This window comes from Chelonus insularis, unplaced genomic scaffold (assembly GCF_013357705.1).
Source record: "Chelonus insularis isolate UGA/USDA-ARS -01 unplaced genomic scaffold, ASM1335770v1 contig_260_pilon, whole genome shotgun sequence".
Taxonomy (NCBI): domain Eukaryota; kingdom Metazoa; phylum Arthropoda; class Insecta; order Hymenoptera; family Braconidae; genus Chelonus; species Chelonus insularis.
The window spans coordinates 320,984-341,593 of NW_023276452.1; the positions used below are offsets into that span (position 1 = coordinate 320,984).

Here is a 20,610-nt window from a genome sequence, read left to right on the forward strand (position 1 = left end):
ACTAGATTCAAAATACTACTGCAACGTGTCGAATGTCTACATCCACGTGTGCGTTGCGGACACGTCACCATAGCAGACGTCCCTCTTCTCTGGTTTCATGCATTGAGTCTAAAAAACATCATGATTTCGTGCTTTTGTTATGATGGGATGTGCATTAGTGCTCCATCTCGCTGCCATTACAATGATCTCGAATCCAGGTAAAATAATTAACTAAAGACATCTGACAATAGCTTTTTAAATTATCAGTTGAGTTTTTTTTGTGTTTACGAAACGTTATTGTTGATCAAATTTTATAACCAAAACATAACAAAATCGTGTATGAAAAAAATGTTTACATATATGTTTGATTAATAATCTTATTAAAAAATGATAAAACTTCAGTTTCTAAGAAATAATTGTTAAAGTAATATTTAAAATGGATGAAACTAAGATTCCTTTACCTGAAATATTAAAAGAAGCAATTTTAGAACTTGAAGAACCAATCTTATTTCGAGGCATAATTAATAGTAATGATTGTAAAACCAATTGGAAATTACTTGAAATGGATAATTTTATAAAATTAACTGAAGATATGCCTTTAGCTTTCAGAGTTGGATTAAATGCAAAAACTTCTGTAATTAAGAATATTTCAAAACCAAAAATTATCTAAGGCATTTTTAATACTTTCAATTTTTTAATTTTTCAGGAGCCTCAATGGGACATAGATTGTCCAGTAAAAATGATGACAATGATGGAGTTTTTAGATATAGTTCAAAATAATAATATCAACAATGAAAAATGGTATTATTTTGACTATAAATATATGCATGAATGGTTCAAATTAAAGCCAGAAATTTTAAAAGCCGTTGATTGGAAGCCTTTTGGATTTGATAAATCTGGAGAAGATTCAACTCTATGGATTGGAAGCAAAGGAGCTCATACAAATTGTCACCAAGATTCCTATGGATGTAATTTAATTGCTCAATTACATGGCAAGTAAGGTTTTTCGCTATTAATTGCAATAATAATATTATAAGTTCTATCTAATATCAATATGAAATGTGAATACAAAATAAAAATTAAATCGTTTTATAGGAAAGAATGGCTCCTTTTTCCACCAAATTCTGGCGATGATTTGAAACAAACGAGAGTTCCATATGAAGAGTCAACAATATATAGCAAGATAAATTTTTTTTGTCCATCAAAAGATGACGAAAACGAAGTATTAAAATTTATTGAAACTCCAAAGTTAGTTATATTAGAGCCAGGAGATGTTTTATTTGTTCCTAAAGGATGGTGGCATTATGTAGAATCTTTAGATACTACTTTAAGTGTCAATATCTGGTTACCATTGGATTCTGATGATGAAGCCCGTTTAAAAGAAGCTATTGTTAAATTAATTATGACGAGATTAGGAGAGGGTCTTCCCTCAGCTGAAGATAGTGATAAGTTTGATAGTCTTCAAAATTCTATTTTACTAGTAAGTATTTCTTACCTTATAAATAATCAATTATATGTATATAGTTATTTGTAAAAATTACATCTTTTTTAGATTAAAGAATGTATAAAGCAATGCCATCAACTAGAAAAAAAAAACAATGAAGAAATTTTTAAAAAAAAGAAAGCTAATTGGAATCCATCAAAGTTAGCCCAGGAATATCCACTACATATAAATAAACTATTAAGTTTAAGTAAAGAAGAATTAAAAGACTTTTTAATAAATAAGCGTGAACGATTTTCTTCAAGCAATGATATCAATTGTTCAACCATCAAAGCATTTTCTGATAAAGACGATATGTATATCGTAAAGTCTATTGTTGATACTTTTTGCCACTCAGACGTACTTGATAAAATAGTTAAAGTTTTATTAACTGAAAACCAATGTTAAACTTGTTTTTTATGAATAAAATTGTCAATATTATTTTTCAATATATTTGATCTCATAGTTAATTATAATTGTTGATCAAATTTATTAATATTATTTTTCAACTGTTTTTTCATTGTTTTTCAATATAATAATGATAAATGGGTAAAAATTAAATGACAAAGACGTTACTATTTCCAGAGAAAATAGAAGTTCAATGTTGTGTTCTGTTTAGGGATTTCCCCAGGCCACCCTAATCGTGTTAAACTCCTACCTGGCTCCATAAGAACCCGTACTAAATTTTTGGAACACCGGCCCATTTGAAATAAACTTCTATTCACGTCTCTCTTCTCTGCTATTTTGGAGTTAGTCTCGTTTTTGTTGAATTCAAACTAGAGAGCGTCAAGGTCAGTAAACAATTCGTTAAATGTCATATGTTATCAAATGAGTATGTTAAAGGAATAAATATTGTAAATTAACTGGTATTTTTATGTGATTTACTAGTTTAAATTATTCATCACTATGGGATTACTAACAGTATTGAAGAAACTAAAACAGAAAGAAAAAGAAATGAGAATACTTATGCTGTAAGTGGTAGTATATTTCACTGACATATCTTTTTAGGTTAAGTTTAATGATTTTACTCACAATTCATGGCGTACTCAAATCATTTATTGAATTTAGTTTTTGTGTGAAATATCACATATATAAAATAAGATAAAACTTTGCGCAATAATTATGAATAAATGGACGAATAAAATTAAAAAAATGTGTAATCAAATATTCGAACTATAACCTTGTATAAAATGAAACGAAAAAAGGATCATTGTTCTAAAAGAAATAGACATTTGAATGATTAAAATCTTGAGGTAATTTGACAGTTTTTGATTAATTATTCGCAGTGACTATGAGTAACAGGAAATAAAATTTTAAAATTCAGGATTTCTCATGGACCAATGGATCTGATTTTGATTCATTCCATTAAAAATGATAGCGCAAATATTTTTCCGTAGATGTTTTCTAATTTTATCCATTCATTTATTCCCAATTACTGCGTAAATTTTTATTTCATTTTATACATGTATATTATTAATCTAAATATATTACGACAGGTAAGAGAATAAAATATGACAATAAATTATTTTTATTTCAGGGGATTGGATAACGCTGGCAAGACAACAATATTGAAAAGAATTAACGGTGAACCAATTGATACAATATCACCAACATTAGGTTTTAATATCAAAACATTGGAACGCAGAGATTATAAATTAAATATTTGGGATGTTGGAGGTCAGAAATCATTACGATCTTATTGGCGAAATTATTTTGAATGTACTGATGGATTAGTTTGGGTAGTGGACAGTGCGGATAAACGAAGATTAGAAGACTGTAAAGTAGAACTTCACAAATTACTCCAAGAAGAACGTCTTCAAGGTGCAAGTCTTTTAGTTCTTGCAAATAAGCAAGATTTACCAGGTGCTCTATCTCCATCAGAAATCGCAGAACTGCTTGACCTTCCAACTATCAAAACTCATCACTGGCAAATATATAAATGTTCTGCAGTCACTGCTGAAAATCTTGTGAAAGGAATTGATTGGATCGTTGATGATATTGCAGCTCGAATATTCTATGTAAATTAATGTAGATTGATGATACAATTCTATTTATCATTTTATGTAGAAATTTCATTTATTAACGTACTACTAAATATTATAAGTAAAAATGAAAATGAAGAAAAACTTATTGATATTTAAGAGTATTTTAATTCTACTATTGTAACAGCAAGTAACTATTTTTAATCTTTATTTTTGGTTTTTTTTCTTTTTCTAATGCGATGTACTTTCTTGTGATCTTCTGTAGAAGTAATTTTTGTATCCGGATATTCTTTTAAATAAAATTCTTTAAGTATTTTTTGATCTATATCATCATCCCCAATTTCGAATACATTCATTATCTCTTCGACTAATGACTTTGATAATTGTAATTTATATTTTTTTATTGCTTTTCGAAAATCCTCTATAAATTTTCAATTATTTTTAAAATTCAATTTATTAACAATATGCTCCTTTAGATTAATTTAATTTTTTTTCAATTTCTTATTAATTTATCTTACCTTTTTTAACAATAATGTCTTGGAGCAAAATAATAAATTGGCCAAAGTCTCGTTTTCGACTCACGTTTTTCGGTTTCATGGCTTCAAAGTTAGCTCTTTTCAGAAATATTTTGCGGGGATCAGGTCCTACTAGTGTATAATTACTGTAAATTCCTTCCAATTTAATATCCAAATTTGGTAATTTTTCTTTTAATTTTGCTATTAATACAGAAGTTTCTTTGTTCGCCCAAATATTTTCCAAGTTAATTAACTGAAGTTTAGAATCAGTTGAAATATTTCTCAAACTATCTATCAGTATAAATACTCCTTCTAACATAAGAGGATTATATCCCAAATCTAAGATTTCTAGTGTTTTATTTTTAATCAGTGATTGACTAATTTGTGCTACCTCATTAGGGCCGATTCTGTTATCTAAAATCATGTATGAATTTTTATACTATTCTGAGTTGCAAACAATTGTACACATATGATTTTAAATGTGTATATTAATTGTAATAACTTAAAAATTCAATTACTTTTAAGGTTTAATTTCAATAAATTTGTAATTTTCGTTAAATATTCTTGCAAAAATGGTAAACAGTCTGTTCCTAAAGAATTCCAAGATAAATTAAGATCAGTTAGACTACTGTTTCTGATTAATCCAATGATAAATTTCTTCCAAAACTCTTCACTATATAAATTATTCCATGATAAATTTAATGTTTGCAGAGTATCTGTTTGTATTAGCATCGTTTGAAAATCGTTGGCAGTATTTTCTCTAAGATCATTGCGCGAAAAATCAACTATTTGGATGCTTGAACTACAATACACTCCAATACTGATATATTTAAATCCATCATTACCAAGGTCACACCGACTAACATTTAAATACTGGAGAGTATGCATAGCTCCAATGCTTTCTTGGAGCTTCTTTGCTCCTAGAGATCCAAAGCGACATCCAGATAAATTGAGATGAGTTAAGATATTATTGTCTGTGAGTAGTTTATTCAAGTGAAAGCATGCATTAACAGAAAGCCAATTATCCTGATAAAAGTTATTATGAGTATATTATTTTATATTAAAAACTGATATATTCTCTAAAATTTTATCAGATATTTTTATAGCATAAAATTAACTTACTGTTAAATCAATTTTTTTGATAAATGGATTATTTAAAAGAGCTTCACAAATAACTTTCATAATTCTACAGTCTAAATTATAATATCTCAGATTTAATTCATCAGTTCTAAACATGGGAAGAATTCTTTGAATAGATTTGATTTTCATAGTTTTTGTTAAGTTGATAAATTTTTCTAAGCCATCATCATTGTACTCAGGTGGCCGTGGATAAAGAATCCAAAAGCCTTTAACGAGCCCGGGGTCTTCCGGTATTGGATAGAGTTCATTGAAGATTTTTAACTTTGAATCACTAACTTTTAATTCAGCTAAACATATTAAAGAATCAAGATCAGAAGAATCTGAAGTCGAGAATTCTGATTGAGAATGATTAATGATAGTTTCAAAGGATTTATATGACTTGATTTTTTCTAACTGTTGAAAAAAATTATTTTAATCAATTTGATTATGCAATTGATGTAAATAATAGTTATGAAGGTAATTAAACAAATAATATGATTAATAATTGTTTGAGATTAATAAGACATTTTCAAGCTTTCAAAAAAATTAAAATAACATACAATTTAGGAACTAAAATTGAAGAAGATAAGTTATAATTACTTTTAACAATTCTTTTTGATCATCATTCTTGAATTCAGAATTAATTAATTGATCATCATAAGCATTAGAGGTTTTATAATTGAAAATGTCACTTTCCTTGTTTGAATTATTTTGTGAATAGATAGAAAAAAGGTAATTATCTTCGGAATCATGATTGTTATTTTCAAACTCTTTATCGATTTCTTGATAAATTTTTTCGTGATACTCTTCAGGGGAAGTTGATAATTGCTAAAAATGAATTTTTTTATTGAAATTATTAGATTGTTTACTTAGTTACTTTAGTTAAGTAATGACTTATAGTCTGTTGACCCTTAGAACCGACAACTCGATCTTAACTCTAGTGTCTTTACAAAATAAAATAAATCTATAAATTTTAATGATTGATTGGTTTACTGTTAAAATTAGTTATCATTATTTTATCATATGTTTTTTATGTGAAAATTTTATTTGTCATGTTCTGATCAATGAATCGTTATAAACATAGTTAGTTGTTTCATTTTTACAATACAATGATAGAATTTTGAAAGTATTTATTGTTTTATCAAAATAACTTTTGCTCAAAATTTACTTGATATTTTAAAATAATTATCAAAAACAATGACGATATAACCTTACATTTAGAAATAATGAATGTCATTGTGCACTTGACAGAAGAAATAAGAGAAAAGGGAGACTGAGCGGAAGACAGTTTTTTGTGTTATAAACCATGAGCTCTCTTAGTCGGCGTGAATCATGGTTCTATTACTTAACGTCAGTCATTAACCATAGCCGGACGTTGTCGAATGCGGAAGTATTTACTGTTTTATACTTACATGTTTATCCATGAGTTTTATCTCAAGTTTTCTACCAAGGGTTACAAACTTTTCATGCTTATGAGAAGTACATTTTACAATTGTTATAGTGCTTCATGTAATTACAGTTGATATTGAATCTGAACAACAATAAAAATATTTTTTTAATTCAAATCAAACTTTTTCATATTGATTGTTAAAATAAAGAAAATTATTTGAGAATCATATCACAGTAGATTTTATTCTTTTTTATATACCTGTAAAATATAAGAGTAAAATAAAATTTAATATTGCAAAATAATGCACTCTAATGGTAAACAATTGCTTTTTGAAACATTGAAAGGGGTCTCGTACTTTCATGTAATTTCACACTAATTAGCTCGATAATTTTATTTATTATGAATCTTTTTTCTTCAATTACTTAATAAAAGTGAGTATTTACTGGTTGAGTTCAAGATTTAAAGTGCTTCAAAAATTATTTTACATATGATAATTAGTAAATTTGAGAATGCACATCTTAAGGTAAAAAATAAAAGAAAAAATTATTTTGATTTATGTTTATATTTAAATCTGAAAGTTTTTGGAGCACAACGAAGCTGAAATGTCACTCTTAAATATTTACTGATCAACGAGTACTTATTTAAATTAATCAAAATATTTAACAAAATCCAAACATACTTGAAACAATAAGGTTATCATCCGTATATTGTTTATGCTTAATTCAAATAATTTCGTGGGATATTTCTTTTTAGATTTCTTAGATCTCGATTAAGTTAGTTAGAGTATTATCCCTCTGCCAGATGACGGTTAATCTCAATCTTGTGGTAAGATTCTCAAGTCACAGTAATCCCGTTAGTAAGTGAACAAGAAATGTAGTCATTACAACTCTCATATGTGTCTAATCGGTTGTCTTTAAGAAAGAATATAATGTTAAAGACATATTCACATTTTAATAAGAGTGAAGTACACTTTTATATACATTTTAGAACACGTTACACTTGAAAGTCGTTGCGTGACCATAGAATCTTCATTTTTAATCATTCACGCATTAATCACTGGTGTGCGCTTTTAAATTTGAAAAATATAAATTTTTTTGAATCGTCGTTAATGAGAGAAGTAAAGGCGTCATAATGATAAAGAAAAGAAGGTTATGTTCACACGGAGCATTTGGCTGACTCATTTTATCCCGCTCGGACATTCGTCAAGTGGCTCTTCACTTCCCCCATTGTATTGTAATTCCGAAAGAGGCGTTCAATTAACAATTACGCGAACCACGCGCATAATGCCCTTTACTCTGTGGCTCTCTCAGCCCGACTCTCATCTCGTCTATCTCTTGTGTCGTCTCTCACGGGACTTGATAGCAGACGATTGCCATTCTCGACCGCGAATTCGTCTCTTTCAACCTAACGTTTGTCCCTTGTATGTCGTTGTCATCCTCTTGTAAGGGAAAAAGACTCGTTCACGTAGGAAGAAGAATCGCGGCTACGTGCTTTGCTGGATGTTATCCTTTATTCGCTAGCCGCTTTACCGTCATCTTTTCTTCTTTTCTTTCTCACTCCCGGAAATCACGTTTTCTGAGATTCCGCGATCTTTGTGATTTGAATGCAACAACAACCTAGAGGTCGACAGGTAGAAAGAAGAAAGAGCAAGGGCGAGCCCTTTTCTACATAATAACGCTTTATGCTCACGATTCTTGCACTGGGAATCACATTTTATTTCTTTAACTGTCTATATTTTTATTTCACACCTCACGGAGATTCATATTCTTACATTTGACATGTCTCTTAATTTTTCTAAAATTTTTTTTTAATAATAATACTTTTAAACAAGTGATGTTGACCGTAAACATGAAAAAAAAACAATGTTTCACTTTTAATAAAAACACTGTTAATCCCAGTTTTCCAGAAAGCATTATTTTAATGTGGATAAGTGTGTTAAATATATCGTCACCCATTTGATCAACATTGTAGTCACTTTTTACACACTTAGAAATGCGTTTAAAGTGACTACAATTTCAATCAAGTGGGTGACGATGTATTTAACACACTTATCCGCATTAAAATAATGTTTTTTGGAAAACTGGGATTTGCAGTGAATTAATGTTAAATAATTATTTATTTTATTTGAAAGGATTTAATTATTAACAATTCAGAATGAATTCATAGAAAAGATAGAAAAATTTGTTGTTTTTTTTTTAAATACACTTAACAAGTTGAGTAAACTATTTACTAAAATTAAGTCTAAATAATACAAAATGACTAAAAAGTAATTTTCACAAATTAAGATAATTTATATTTAAATCATTTAATGGTTGAACCTTTTTAATTTAATTGAAATTTTTATAATGATGAAGAATTGGTAATTTCAAATAAGTAGACAGAATTTATAATCCTTAGATGTTACTCATCCATTCGATTAACATAAATGCGCAATTTATGTTAAAAAACCAAGCACTTTTTGATAATAAATAGCTATCACATTAGTTTGATATGTGCCCTAAGAATAAACTGTATTTTAATGATAACTTATTTTCTATTGTTTTGATGGATTTATGATCAAGTCAACTAATAAAATTTAATTAATTGTCACTTTAAATATTAAATAATATGACCTATTAAATATCAGTAATGAGGGAAATGAGGTAAAACAATACTCAAACTCTTTTATATGATGATTGTACTTTTTATTGAAACTTTTTTATCATTACTTTAACACTCGGGATTGTAGGATCATGTGGGGACGACAGTATGGAGCTTATTTACACGCACTCTCTCACTCATATATTTCAAGGCAGACACAAGTTGATTTGACGAACCTACGTATCTTTTTTATTATCTATCATCGACCAGAGGCAATGATTCTTCGATTTTTTACTTTATCCAATTTTTAAATCACACAATCATAATCATTACTTTAAATTCATCATTAGAAAATCACATTGCAAACATAAATTGCCTTTTATGTTTAAACATTAAAATTGTAATTATTTGATTACTCGTTTATTTGATAATGACGAATTATTGCCTTTGATGATCAGAAATAATGATTAAAGACAATGAAAATCATTACTGTAATATAATTAATATAATAATAATAATAATAATAAAAATAATAATATTAATAATAATACAATATAATTCTATCAATTCATATAGTAATATATAATTTCTTTTCTATAAATCAAAAAACTATGACATAAAATCTGTATTTCCTTCTTGTGTTGAGAAAACTTATGAATTATATGATCTATGGGGTCATTAAAAACTAATATAAATGTGTGATAATGACGGAATTCTCTAATGGATTTCGCTAAGCGTCGATGAAATATTTAATACATACAATTGCACGTTGATTATAAAAAGATCATAGTGATATGGTTTTATATACAATTTAATTGATATAATACGATGATTCGATAATTTATAAAATCATAAAAATATTTATATCATCACTTCTAATTTTTCTTTTTTTTATTTTAATATTGTTATGGTTTACTTTAATTTACATTACTAGTGATACCGTCATTTTCTTACGATTCTTGGCTACATCCTCACAATCATTTGCATAAAATTTGTCATATTTTATGAGTATTTCATCATCACGTATTGATTCTTTAACTGAATATTATGTATATCATACAGTAAAAATAATCTTCCTTTATGTGCTATTTTTATCATTATTCAGCTATATTTCGTACGAAATTCATTTAATTAAACAATAAAAACACAGTAAAAACAAAGTACAGAATATAAAAAACGACAAAAATATTGTAAAATTATAATATACTAGTACGTGCGGTTTTACAGTAAAATGTCTCTTCATACATGATTATCACAATGTTGTCTGGGGGAATGTACCGAACAGTATTATTATCATTAGACATTAGCTTCATGATGTACATTTCTGATTGTAAGATGATTTATCACAATCCAAGCTACGTTACATCGAGCTTATATTATTAGAAATTAGTGACAATTATGATTATGTTCAATAACGTTGATGGAATGAGAAAAAAAAATTATTTTTAAACAAAAAAAAATATTTCAACAAAACTTTTTTCTTAATTTAATGAACAATATAATTATTTTTCATAGTTAAAAACAATTGTCAATCAATCTATTTAAAAAAAAAGCGTCAAAAAATATTAACTGAATTTTTTATAATAAAATTAAAAAATTTGCATGTAGAAATAGTAATTTGTTTCAATGATAGAGGAAATTACAGTAAAAAGAACTATAATTAGAATTGAAAATAGTTAAGGCTGTTGTTGGAGACTTCCAGGAAGACAATTCCAGGCTTAGTAAAATTAATAAGTACAGAATATGTACATATGTACAACGATAACAATTTTACGTTATCATTATCATTAATTATAATCGTGAGTGATTTATTGTCACGTTTTAAAGGTTTATTGGGAGGGATTATTACACCCCACGGCGGAACACGTCGCCTGGCTGGGCGTATCATCTCTGACCCGGAGAATTTTAAAGCAAAGTGTCAGACTGGATCGTAGTGTGCTTAGAGTACGAAGCAAACACGACAGGCACGCGGCAACGGGATTGTCTGTCTGTTATTGCAAACCCATGACAAGCCAGCTCGGACGAGGCTGTATATAAAAAAATGCATGCTGTCTTATTTTATTTCATTATTTTCTTTGTCTTCAACATCATCCAGCTTTTATATTTTATATATAATTTTTTCTCACTCACTTTCTCTCTTTTTTTTTTCATGTATATATATATTTCTCTTTATTATTTTACCTTTGAACACTGAGAAAAAAATGTTTATTTGTATTAATGTAAAAAAATCGAATATTCATAATTTAATTTTTAATTGTTAAGTCAATTTACTGATAACTATTTGTCAATATTGTAATTTATTTAATATCTTATAACTAAAATTGAAAAGAATTTTTGTCTCAGTGAATTATAATCTATAAATTATGGCCGTATTTACAGTCGTACCTTCAGAATAAAAAGAAATTCAAAATAACTTTTTAAGAGGAGCGACTATGGATCCGGCCATTCGACTACAGCATCCTCTATCACTCATAGCATAACTCTCTCGCAGTATTCACATAAACATTATTAACACGAGAAATATAATATTAACAAAAATCACAAGACCCATGGTGATGGGTTATGAATTAAAAATCTTGGATTAAACATGTACAGTTAGCACCTGACGTGGAGCGAGTTGAGCACTCGTTCCGGGTTGTTGATGTGAGTACCCAGGTTCCTGAAGACGAGGTTTACTGTAAGGTTTATGAAGACTTTCTTCATATGAAAAACTTGCTGTATTATTTCTTGCTTCAGCACTTGTGGGTTTATAAAGAGGTGGAAGTCGATGTCTTCCCTCTTCGGCAACCATCTCTAAGCTTTCTTCAGTTGTTCCAAGCGTTCCTAAAGACATTCCTGATAGTGGCCTTACTATGGAAACTCTTGGTTCACTAGAATCTTGATCTTTTAATGGATTCGCGTACCTTCTGAGGTTTTCTTCATTCTGGAGATTATTAGATTTCTCATCAAGATCACTACGATGACGATGTAACGACGTTTCGCTGCTTGTAGTGGCTGTTAATCCTGATCTTTGTCTTGATCTAAGGTACCACAGACCACCCAGTAGAGCAAGAATGAGAACTGTTGCTAGCAATCCACCAAGAACAGCAACATATCCACTGCCTCCAGCATTATTTGAACCCGTAATGGGGTCAGTTAGTAAAGCCGTCTCGACTTTGACTTCAAGTATAGAGGCCAAAGCCAGAGGCCTGCTGAGAGGTCGACTTAGAGCTTCTCCAAGGTCTCTTGCGGCATCTATTGCGGCTTCTGAGAATATCGTTACTTCGACAGTGTCATTATCTACAGGTTTTAGGTCACATAAGAGAACAACTGATTGAGGTCGCCTTGGATCTGCTAATAACCTTCGTAATTGTCTACAAAGAAGCTCTACAGATGTTCCAGAAGCCAATGTGTCTCTTCTTAACAGTATAGTTAGTCTTGAACAAGTTGGGCCTGGGAGTGCTTGACCAGGCCAGCAGGTTAATGGGGCTGGAAGAGCTGGAGGTCCGACTCTTCTTCCAGTTTCTATCGGTCGACATTCACCCCAAGGTGAACAGGGTGGAGCAAGACAGCTTTCACCGGGAGAAGGAACGCATACTTCATGCGCTAAACATGATGTTCCATTCAAACAGTTTCCTTGACCACACCAAACGTTACTACATTGATTTTTGCCATTTCTGCATTCGCATACGTTGCAATCATTATCCCATGTTGATGTGACACAGCCAGCACCGTTTGCCATTCGTATTTCACAATGAACTCCTGTTCGTCCAGGTGGACAAATACATGAATAACTTGCTATTCCATCAATACAAACTGCACCAGCCATGCAAGGATCACTTGCACATTCATTAACGTTGATGCGACAATCTGGTCCAGTGAACCCAGGAGCACATTCACATCTGAACCAGTTGATTCCATCGACACATCTTCCACCATTCAAACAAGGAAGTGGTTGACAATCATCAACATCTTTTCGACAGTTTGGGCCTTCAAATCCCTCTCTACAGATGCAACGGTATCCTCCGTCAGCAGTATTCACACAGGTTGCACCGTTTTCACATGGACTACTTGCACAAGCGGGTGATGCTATGTGACAGGCTGCACCCTCCCAACCTAGAGGACAGTGACACGTAAATCCGTCACCGCGATCTTGACATGTACCACCGTGTCTACAAGTTCCAGGCTCACAATGACCACCTCTTAAAGTACAAGTCTTGCCTTTCCATCCGCCTCGACATTCGCACGTAAAGTCGGCGACTCCATCGATGCAGGTTCCGTTGTTGCGACAAGGCGAGTTCGTGCATTCGTCAACGTCTGTTAAATAAAATTCTTTTATTACTGACAGTGAATAACAACTTAACGGCTTCTTTACAAATATTTTTTAATATGCAAATAATTTAACATTATAATTAGATTAAGATAAAAATATAATAAACTTATTCATAAATTACAGATAAATATTTTATTTTGTTAAAAATTTTGTTTAGTTAATCAATGAATTTAAAATAAACATTTTAATTAGCATTAATTAACAGAGAAAATGAATCAGAGTTTTAAAAATAAACGAATCAAGTTCATTTACCTTCATCGCAAAGGTCACCAGTCCAGCCTTCTTGGCAAATGCACTGGAATGAGTTAATAAGATCAACGCAAGTCCCACCATTGAGACATGGATTCCCACGGCAGTCGTTAATATTCTCTTGGCAGCGCTGACCAGTATATCCAGGATCACAAATGCAAATTCCTCCGTTACATCTCCCACGTCCACCGCAAGGCGTTCCTTCACTCCCACATCCTGGACTTCCATCATCTAGACGGATCTGAGGATTGTGTACAGCTGATTCAGAGCAGTTTTTACCTTGCCATTGTGCGGGACAATGACAATAATAATCTGTTTGAGTATTAAAGCACGGTGCTGAATTTTTACAAGGATTTGGACTGCAATGATCTTTATCAATTTCACATTGATATCCAGTATAGCCTACTGGACAAACACATTCATAAGTGTTTACGAGATCTCTACATTCACCACCATTTTGACAAGGTTTTGATGCACACTCATCAATGTCAACGTCACAATCCTTTCCTGAATATCCAGGATTGCATGAACAATGGTAATCATTTACTAGATCAATACAAAGAGCTCCATGTTGGCATTGGCCGATGCAGTCATCAATATTCTTTGTGCAATTCTTGCCAGTAAATCCACTTCGACATCGACATCTAAGAATGATGAGAAAAAATACATCCAAATTAGTGATAATGATTATTTATTATTTTTTAAAGAGTAATATACTATTGTTTCTACCATTGTTTTTTATTTCTAAAAATAAATCAGTGAGAATGATTTTAAAGCTATTTCTATGAGTGCTAAATAAATATAGATGCATTATTCTATTTTACCCCTCTGTTAATCAATTAATCTGCTATATTAATGATAAAAAATGATCAATTCAAAGAATAATATTATCTTATTACAAATCACGTTTCCATTTAAAGTTTGATATTTACGATTAAAACTTGAAATTAAAAATCATAGAATATTTTGAGATTTCAAATAATAGTATTTTTAACTGAAAAAGCATTATTCTCTAACTATTTGTAATGGTGATCAAGGGTAATGATGATGATTCAGTAAAAATTAATTACCTGTAATCTCCAGCAAGGTTGACACAGCTTATGGAATTTTTGCACGGTGATTCTTTAAGATTACACTCGTCAACGTCAAATTGACAAAGTGTACCTTGCCAAGCTGGGGGACAATTACAAATAAATTCGTTCTTTCCATCTATACATGTACCACCATTTTGACATGGTTGAGATGCGCATTCATCAACATCAATTGCACAATAAGGCCCAGAAAATCCTGGAGCACACTCACATTCTGCTGATTCACCAAGTTCTCGACATGTAGCACCATTTAAACATGGATTTGCAGCACAAGGATTATCAACTTTTTCACAAGTTGGCCCTGAAAAACCCTCAGGACATGTACATCTATATTGATCAGGTGCTGTATTTTCACAAGTCCCACCATTCTGACAAGGTTCATGGGTACCACAATAATTGAGATCTTGATCACAAAGTATTCCACCCCAGTTTGTGTCGCAAATACATTGCCAACTTGATCCATTACAGTATCCATGTTTGCAGCCTGGATAAGGTGTACATTGATCGCACAATTCTCCACGCCAGCCATGACGACACTTGCATTCGCCGCTTACATTACAGTGGCCATGAATTGGATGACAACCCTCTTTGCAAACCGCTGAAAATAAAATAATTAGTAGGTCATGTGTAATGATTTATGAAGATTTTATTTTCTTAGAAGTAGAATCTTCAACGACTATTGTAAATATGCTTGTATTTATTTTTAACAAACCTGTCTAGACTGCTTAAAGTATTTATTGTTGAGTATATATTTTGTAACAGCTAGGTAAGGTTGAAGGTTGCAAGTATAAAATAAAGTTTAGAATTATATTGACTCTGTAGATGTATTACGAATATTGCGGTGTAATAAATTATGATTTAACGGTTATGGAAGTATGTGTGTCGGATTTAAGATTACTTGATACTAAGAAGAAAAAATTAATTAAGATGAATTCATTGGTGCCTCATAAATAAATTTATTAGAAACTTTCATGAAACATCTATTAATTATCAGAAGAAAATTTTTAATTAGTTAAGAAATAAAGTTCAGCTTTATGTCATTGCATATTGATTTGTTGTTTTTATAATTAGTAATTACTTTGTTTAGTTGAAAAAAAATTCTTTCCATGTATATATTAAAACAATTTTTAACGATTTTCTTTTTAATTTTTACCTCTATAGAATATTTATGTAAATAACTGTAGTTTAGAAGAACAAACATAGGTATGTGGATTTGTTAAACACTAATGAAATGTATATTTATATAAAGGTAAGCTGTGAATGAATATAAAGTCTCTTTGATTGCAATTGTAATAGTTTCTAGATACTCAATAAATTCTTTATGAATGTGTCAAGTAAAAATATATTTATTAGTAATAATTCAATTCATATGTTAAAGTATCTACGTATATATACATATGATACAAATGAATGCATGATTAAAAAATCTATTAGTAGATAAAACTAAAAAGTAAGTGCACATTCTGATGTTCTTTTACCGTTACATCACGCAGTAACGTCTTTTGATTAATAGCTCAACTTCATCTTGGTTCTCTGAACGATAGACATTTACAGATATTTATATGACTATACGTGAAACCCAAGGTAAAATGACAGTGCATAGTTATAGGATGCAGCTGATGCTTTGTCGCAAGTCAGCTTCATATATAATACAAAAGATGAAACATATGTATGAGGAGAATTATCTGTAGATATGAAGATGGAAGATGATCCTGACATATGGATATATGTATTCACACCAATCAAGTAAATCTTCCGTGTATTGCTCCGTTTTCTCTTGTCTTTTTTCGGTCATCAAAATTCTTGACAACGCTGAGTGACTTCAAGTCGAGATGACAAATACGATAAGACGAGTCATAGCCAAGATGGGAATATAATCCAATATCCTTCGTCATCGCGGCATTCTCATGCAATCCTTATCCCCACGAACTTTAAGACTGATTCAACGACAGTTGTAAGGCTTCGATTCTCATAGAGAAGTGAAACTGCAACTTCAAGCATATATACATATACATGCATACAGACATGCAGTGTTGGCGTGCGAAGAAGATCTCTAGGAGTCGTGGAGTGAAATTTACCAGCGACCTTTCAATGACAAAAATGCTACAGCCAGTTTTCTTGGTAAGTGTACTCTCTCGTGCGAGGGTTTCCCTCTCCAGTTTGAAAGGATGATGGGAATACGAAGACCCCCTGAAGCGGTAAAGAAGGTCTGGTAGCCTACTTGAAGCAACTGATCTTTCATATGAAAGCCAGTCTGCGGGAGAAAGATGGAAAAAAAGAAGAAAGAAGATGAGCTGAATGATCAAGTCATATGCACTACATCGAGGATCAGTAAGGCGGAAATAATGATTAAGCAATGAATGAGAAAGAGCTTCATATATCGTCTCATCAAGTTATTGTAACAGGCCTATATTGTCATACATACAAACATTAGTCAGCTGACCTATACCTTTATTTGTTGCGAATCGTATGATGTCTCGGTTATGACGTTCGATTCATTTAAACGTATCACTTGGATAATTTGTATGTTTTATAAATTCATTCTTTTCTTGACTATCAAAGCCATTAACTTTTTATTCCTTTTCTAATGAACGGGTGTTCAGTAGTCCCGGATGAGACAAGTTTTCCTCATGTTGCAAAAGTGAAAGGTCAACTGGGAACTTAATATTTTTTCTCACGCCGCCGGCTACCGTTAAGCAATTTCTAGCGTCGCTTGATTGCGCGAGCCGACACTCAACACTCAAATCTATGCAAACTATCATCAGTGTTGTCTAAATGAAGGCCATGCATTCTCTTTACTTGAATTACTTGGCTTTATGTATACACAGTATTTGCAAAAAGGAACCATTTTTTCTCTACCTTCAAATTATTTTAAAATGATTACTTGCATGAGAGTAGATTACAGATGAGAAAGTTCTTGGAGCTCAGATTACTTGAAAATTATTGATAAAAACTTTTTTCTAAGTAGTAGTAGTTTTACGTTTTGCAAAATTATTGATTAATTAGAATGTTTTAGAGAAAGTTTTAGATTAATAAATGATTGCTTTAAATTTAATTTGTCTTTATTGTGTTTATGCATAAATAAAGAATTGTTTAAATTTGGAAGAAATTTATTTGATAAAGATATTAATTTGTTTAGTAGCTGTGAATAATGATGATAAGAGAAGAATAAATGATATAAAAATTAAAACTTGAATATTTTGATAAGGAAGTACTATTTTGGATAAAAATTGCGAGTTCTGATTAAATCATATCAACTTAGTTTTGGTATTTCGCTGTAACTTGAATTCAAATAGTTGGGAGTATCTATATATAATTCTCCTCTTACTAGACAAAATAAATTATAAATACAAATATTAAAAACAATTAATAGATAATGAATTTCACTTATGATTTAATTTAAGGATTTGGCTATATTTAAATTAATATCAAAATGACAATCCAAACAGTGAAAAGAAAATGAACCTATCAACATCTTGAATTAGAAAAATATAACAATTAATTTAAGCTCTGATATTTTAAAAATGAAAATAAAAAATTTTTTTGTAATAAATTTATTAAATTGACATATAGAGCTAAATTGAATCTGAGCTAATTTTTTAAACAACATTTAAGCTAATTATTATTGTTTTAAGAATATATATATATATATATATATTTTAAGAGCTAGAAATGAACCAATTTTGTTTTAGATCGAAGTATCAGTATCTATAACTATTGCAACTAGAAAATAAATACTCATTACAAACTACATTATGAATTAAAATATGAATATAATGTCGAAAAACTCACCTGTTTCACAATCTGCTCCTTTCCACCCATGTATGCAGACTTTATCACCATTTTCGTCACAAGTGTAGTGGCCGAATATGTCGTCTCTTGGCCGGCAGAATTTCGTGCAAGTCGCATTATAATAATGATCGGCACATTGAACCCTTAATCGATAAGTAAGATGGGCATTTCGGCCCTGATGATTTAAAGTGTGCCACGTAGCACCAGGAAGAACGATCCCACTATAACTGGCCTCTTCGATTACTCCTCCATAGGGCTCGTCGCGTGCTTGAAGAATTAGCGTGAATTGCCTCTGTAAAAGGAAACAACAATTTGTCATTATAGATTGCACTCATTGGGATCCGATGAGTTTATCTTCTACTTCAACATAGTCCAAATTTGGAAATGGCTTTCCGACAATGGAGTATTGGTTAAAAAAGATATAGAGTTGTTTTTTTTTATATACATATACGATTTAATTATTGGCAATCGAATGAAGCAATTCTATTCTATAATTGGAAGAATGGAGAACGTGAGTCATTCGTGAATTAATGATTAGTTTTTTGTTTAACATCATTAAAAATACTTTTTATCAAAAATTTCCAGTCAAACTTGTTAAACATTGTACCAGTTTAGTTCACGAATTATTAAAAAAAATTATTTCAAGTGTAAAAAATTTTTTTTTTATTCTCTCTTTTAATAATTAAATTATTTTTTTTCTGAAATGGAATAAATAAATCTAAATCAATTTATTCATAAAGCTAGTGTCTTTTATGAATAAAGTAATTTTACTTGTCTTCAGCAATATTTTCAAAAAAGATTTTTTATTGATATCTCTTAAAGTCCATTATTATGGGTGTCAGTTTATATGCAAATAATTGAAAAATTATTGCTATTCCACACAAAGTATCGCACTTGAGTCTCACGGTGTAAAGTAAATATCTCGACAATGCACATTGACGAGTAAGGTGCATTCCATACATGAAAAGTATCTGATGATACGTTGAAGAACGCGGTAAATTCCTGAACGAGGAGTTCCGGAGTTTTTTTTTCTAATGTATCAAGAAGATAGCCAGAGAAGAATGAGCAACTTGGATGTTGGGACTTAACGACCAGGTTAGATTGCCGCGCCTGATCGAACGAGCCATGAGTGACGGTCGGCTGATGCAATAAATAAATACTAATCGTGTTGCAGAGACGTCTTTGACTGGGTGCGTAGCTCTTTTCGAAGCTCCAAAGGAACAAGTATAATACAAACACCCAGGAACATGATTGATACTGTCTTCTAGTTTGAAAAGGCTTGACTTCTTTCAAAGAGATCATGAGTTAAGATCTCAGTAACGAGCGCCATCAGACCAACGGAAGGAAGCATCAGAGAATTGAAGGATAACAATTGAGAAAGTGAAGTCTGAAATTTTCATCAGTTGGACTTTTGATGCGTGGGTGCATTGTGAAGAGTACACAGTCTATGTTAAGAATGACCAGACAGTCGAATGTAAAGTCACTAACATCGTTTGAAGCACCTAGAGTAGATGAGAACTAATTGGTGTTAATTGATGGCTCGCTTGCAGCTTGGCTTTCCCACGCCCGCGACTTTTACGCTCGCATTTTTTTCTTCTTCCTTTGTTAAACATCAGTTGTGTCCTTTCTCTACTGCTAGACATTGTCTTCACACCTCGGGTGTATATGTAGACATGTGGACTATTTTGGTTCTGTCAAAAAACACGCTTTTATGATGCAGCTGGTTTTAAGAGAGACCGGATCATGTCTTTGTCGGAATATCCAGTCATTTCTCCACCACAACTTATCGTTTTTCTTCTTCTGGGATCAAAGAGAAAGATACTAACAATCACTGTGGGCGGTCTCTGCAACATTCAGATCGCAAAAAAATGAACATTGAATTTATACTGAAAAAAAAGAGGACATGAGTGGTGTACACTATTGTAAGAACCATCACAGAATTTGATTTTGCTTCTGTTTCTGAATTATGTGTGAGACGAAAAATACTGGTGTAATATAATGTTGAATAGTTCTCTCTACATAGTTTCAACTATGTTTTTGATTCATCCGGTTACGAAGGCACAATACAGGAATTGTAATAATCTGACGGATCAATTGCAATCTCGCAAGTTCCGGCGAAAG

The 20,610-nt window shown here is 31.0% G+C and overlaps 4 protein-coding genes across 7 annotated transcripts in view; 2 read left to right on the top strand and 2 right to left on the bottom strand.

Annotated features, from left to right (window-relative positions):
- Positions 1-66: 66 nt before the first annotated feature.
- HSPBAP1 (HSPB1 associated protein 1) lies at positions 67-1,908 on the top strand. 2 transcript variants are annotated; one of them, XM_035079931.1, is made up of 4 exons: positions 67-197; positions 686-975; positions 1,075-1,459; positions 1,532-1,908. In XM_035079931.1, exons 2-4 carry the CDS (start codon positions 719-721, stop codon positions 1,865-1,867), a joined length of 978 nt encoding a protein of 325 aa, XP_034935822.1. In that variant the 5' UTR covers positions 67-197; positions 686-718; the 3' UTR covers positions 1,868-1,908. The 2 variants fall into 2 exon arrangements, with proteins under 2 accessions (XP_034935822.1, XP_034935821.1); XM_035079930.1 differs by lacking the exon at positions 67-197 and adding an exon at positions 266-613.
- Positions 1,909-2,018: 110 nt separating this feature from the next.
- On the top strand, positions 2,019-3,756 carry Arl2 (ADP ribosylation factor-like 2). Of its 3 annotated transcripts, XM_035079934.1 has the most exons (3): positions 2,019-2,250; positions 2,348-2,430; positions 2,997-3,756. In XM_035079934.1, exons 2-3 carry the CDS (start codon positions 2,366-2,368, stop codon positions 3,484-3,486), a joined length of 555 nt encoding a protein of 184 aa, XP_034935825.1. In that variant the 5' UTR covers positions 2,019-2,250; positions 2,348-2,365; the 3' UTR covers positions 3,487-3,756. The 3 variants fall into 3 exon arrangements, with proteins under 3 accessions (XP_034935825.1, XP_034935824.1, XP_034935827.1); XM_035079933.1 differs by lacking the exon at positions 2,019-2,250 and having other exon boundaries at positions 2,261-2,430; XM_035079936.1 differs by lacking the exons at positions 2,019-2,250; positions 2,348-2,430 and adding an exon at positions 2,541-2,712.
- Positions 3,642-6,499, bottom strand: LOC118064955 (leucine-rich repeat-containing protein 74B-like). The gene is made up of 6 exons (XM_035079924.1): positions 6,488-6,499; positions 5,676-5,903; positions 5,079-5,489; positions 4,475-4,982; positions 3,960-4,370; positions 3,642-3,862 (listed from the first exon to the last, which is right to left on the bottom strand). Exons 1-6 carry the CDS (start codon positions 6,497-6,499, stop codon positions 3,642-3,644), a joined length of 1,791 nt encoding a protein of 596 aa, XP_034935815.1.
- A 3,146-nt stretch (positions 6,500-9,645) lies between these two features.
- Positions 9,646-20,610, bottom strand: part of Ser (Serrate) — a 40,399-nt gene continuing 29,434 nt past the window's right edge. Inside the window, exons 3-6 of the mRNA XM_035079919.1 lie at positions 18,490-18,781; positions 14,677-15,295; positions 13,610-14,250; positions 9,646-13,341 (exon numbers count right to left, since the gene is read on the bottom strand). Of these exons, the coding sequence (XP_034935810.1) occupies positions 11,627-13,341; positions 13,610-14,250; positions 14,677-15,295; positions 18,490-18,781 (3,267 nt within the window). The 3' untranslated portion in view covers positions 9,646-11,626. The remainder of the gene's footprint in view (positions 13,342-13,609; positions 14,251-14,676; positions 15,296-18,489; positions 18,782-20,610) is intronic.